The sequence below is a fragment of the Salvelinus alpinus genome, chromosome 2 (genome assembly GCF_045679555.1).
Source record: "Salvelinus alpinus chromosome 2, SLU_Salpinus.1, whole genome shotgun sequence".
Lineage (NCBI taxonomy): Eukaryota > Metazoa > Chordata > Actinopteri > Salmoniformes > Salmonidae > Salvelinus > Salvelinus alpinus.
The window spans coordinates 31,654,527-31,657,026 of NC_092087.1; the positions used below are offsets into that span (position 1 = coordinate 31,654,527).

The 2,500-nt window shown below is 57.8% G+C and overlaps 1 protein-coding gene across 9 annotated transcripts in view; it reads left to right on the forward strand.

Moving 5' to 3' along the window:
* The window catches only part of LOC139558886 (forkhead box protein P4-like), a 168,172-nt gene that overhangs the window by 146,095 nt on the left and 19,577 nt on the right, over positions 1-2,500 (forward strand). For all 9 annotated transcript variants that reach the window (XM_071374402.1, XM_071374415.1, XM_071374423.1 and 6 more), the window contains one exon: positions 1,856-1,943. In XM_071374402.1, the coding sequence (XP_071230503.1) occupies positions 1,856-1,943 (88 nt within the window). The remainder of the gene's footprint in view (positions 1-1,855; positions 1,944-2,500) is intronic.

The window sequence follows — 2,500 nt, forward strand, 5'->3', positions numbered from 1 at the left end:
TATTTATATGAAGTCATCATTGGCCGGGATCACAGAGACTGGGAGCGTTGGTGTCTGCTGCACGCTGCACACTCACATGTCTCCCTACTGTCCTCTTCCAATGACACACACAGTGGCACATATGTCTGGTTTTACATTGAATATGTGTGAATATGGAAGAAATAAATGATGGATTAATATGATTTGTTTTGCTTGACATTAACGGGTTATAACCCAGTTGTATCCCTCTATCTCTTCTCTCCCTCTTCCTCACCCTCTGTCCTCCTCTCCCTCTCTATCCTCCTCTCCCTCTGTCCTCCTCTCCCTCTGTCCTCCTCTCCCTCTCTGTCTTCCTCTCCCTCTGTCCCCCTCTCCCTCTGTCCTCCTCTCCCTCTCTGTCCTCCTCTCCCTCTGTCCCCCTCTCCCTCTGTCCTCCTCTCCCTCTGTCCTCCTCTCCCTCTCTGTCCTCCTCTCCCTCTCTGTCCTCCTCTCCCTCTGTCCCCCTCTCCCTCTGTCCTCCTCTCCCTCTGTCCTCCTCTCCCTCTGTCCCCCTCTCCCTCTGTCCTCCTCTCCCTCTCTATCCTCCTCTCCCTCTCTATCCTCCTCTACCTCTGTTCTCCTCTCCCTCTCTATCATCCTGTCCCTTTGTCCTCCTCTCCCTCTGTCCTCCTCTACCTCTGTTCTCCTCTCCCTCTCTATCATCCTGTCCCTTTGTCCTCCTCTCCCTTTGTCCTCCTCTACCTCTATCCTCCTCTCCCTCTCTATCCTCCTCTACCTCTATCCTCCTCTCCCTCTGTCCTCCTCTCCCTCTGTCCTCCTCTCCCTCTGTCCTCCTCTCCCTCTCTATCATCCTGTCCCTTTGTCCTCCTCTCCCTCTGTCCTCCTCTCCCTCGCTGTCCTCCTCTACCTCTATCCTCTCCCTCTGTCCTCCTCTCTCTCTGTCCTCCTCTCCCTCTCTTTTTCCTCCTCTACCTCTATCCTCCTCTCCCTCTGTCCTCCTCTTCCTCTGTCCTCCTCTCCCTCTGTCCTCCTCTTCCTCTGTCCTCCTCTCCCTCTACCCTCCTCTCCCTCTACCCTCCTCTTCCTCTGTCCTCCTCTCCCTCTACCCTCCTCTACCTCTGTCCTCCTCTCCCTCTGTCCTCCTCTCCCTCGCTGTCCTCCTCTACCTCTATCCTCTCCCTCTGTCCTCCTCTCTCTCTGTCCTCCTCTCCCTCTCTTTTTCCTCCTCTCCCTTTGTCCTCCTCTCCCTCTGTCCTCCTCTCCCTCTGTCCTCCTCTCCCTCTCTGTCCCCCTCTACCTCTATCCTCCTCTCCCTCTGGCCTCCTCTTCCTCTGTCCTCCTCTCCCTCTACCCTCCTCTCCCTCTGTCCTCCTCTTCCTCTGTCCTCCTCTCCCTCTACCCTCCTCTACCTCTGTCCTCCTCTCCCTCTGTCCTCCTCTCCCTCGCTGTCCTCCTCTACCTCTATCCTCTCCCTCTGTCCTCCTCTCTCTCTGTCCTCCTCTCCCTCTCTTTTTCCTCCTCTCCCTTTGTCCTCCTCTCCCTCTGTCCTCCTCTCCCTCTGTCCTCCTCTCCCTCTACCCTCCTCTACCTCTGTCCTCCTCTCCCTCTGTCCTCCTCTTCCTCTGTCCTCCTCTCCCTCTACCCTCCTCTACCTCTGTCCTCCTCTCCCTCTGTCCTCCTCTTCCTCTGTCCTCCTCTCCCTCTACCCTCCTCTACCTCTGTCCTCCTCTACCTCTATCCTCCTCTCCCTCTGTCCTCTCCCTCTGTCCTCCTCTCCATCTCTATCCCCCTCTCCCTCTCTATCCTCCTCTCCCTCTCTATCTCCCTCTGTCGTCATCTCCCTCTATCTTCCTCTCCCTCTCTCCTCTTCTCTCAGGCATTTGAACAATGAGCATGCTCTGGATGACCGCAGCACGGCCCAGTGCAGGGTGCAGATGCAGGTGGTCCAACAGCTGGAGATACAGGTGGGCTACACACACACACACACACACACACACACACACACACACACACACACACACACACACACACACACACACACAGCCACTCGTCTGAGTCAGGGCAGGGTTAGAGAAAGCACTGGAGCTTGTAATTTAAAAGAGGAAATCACAGGCCCCAATTATAAACCTCCCAGTCCAGCCCAGTCCAACCCAGCCCAGCCCAGCTCAGCCCAGTCCAGTCCAGTCCAGCCCAGTCCAGCCCAGTCCAACCCAGCCCAGCCCAGCCCAGTCCAGTCCAGTGCAGCCCAGCCCAGTCCAGTCCAGTGCAGCCCAGTCCAGTCCAGTCCAGCCCAGCCCAGCTCAGCCCAGTCCAGCCCAGTCCAGTGCAGCCCAGCCCAGTCCAGTGCAGCCTAGCCCAGTCCAACCCAACCCAGCCCAGCCCAGCCCAGCCCAGTCCAGTCCAGTCCAGTGCAGCCCAGCCCAGCCCAGTCCAGTCCAGTCCAGTGCAGCCCAACCCAGTCCAGTGCAGCCTAGCCCAGTCCAACCCAGCCCAGCCCAGCCCAGCCCAGCCCAGTCCAGTC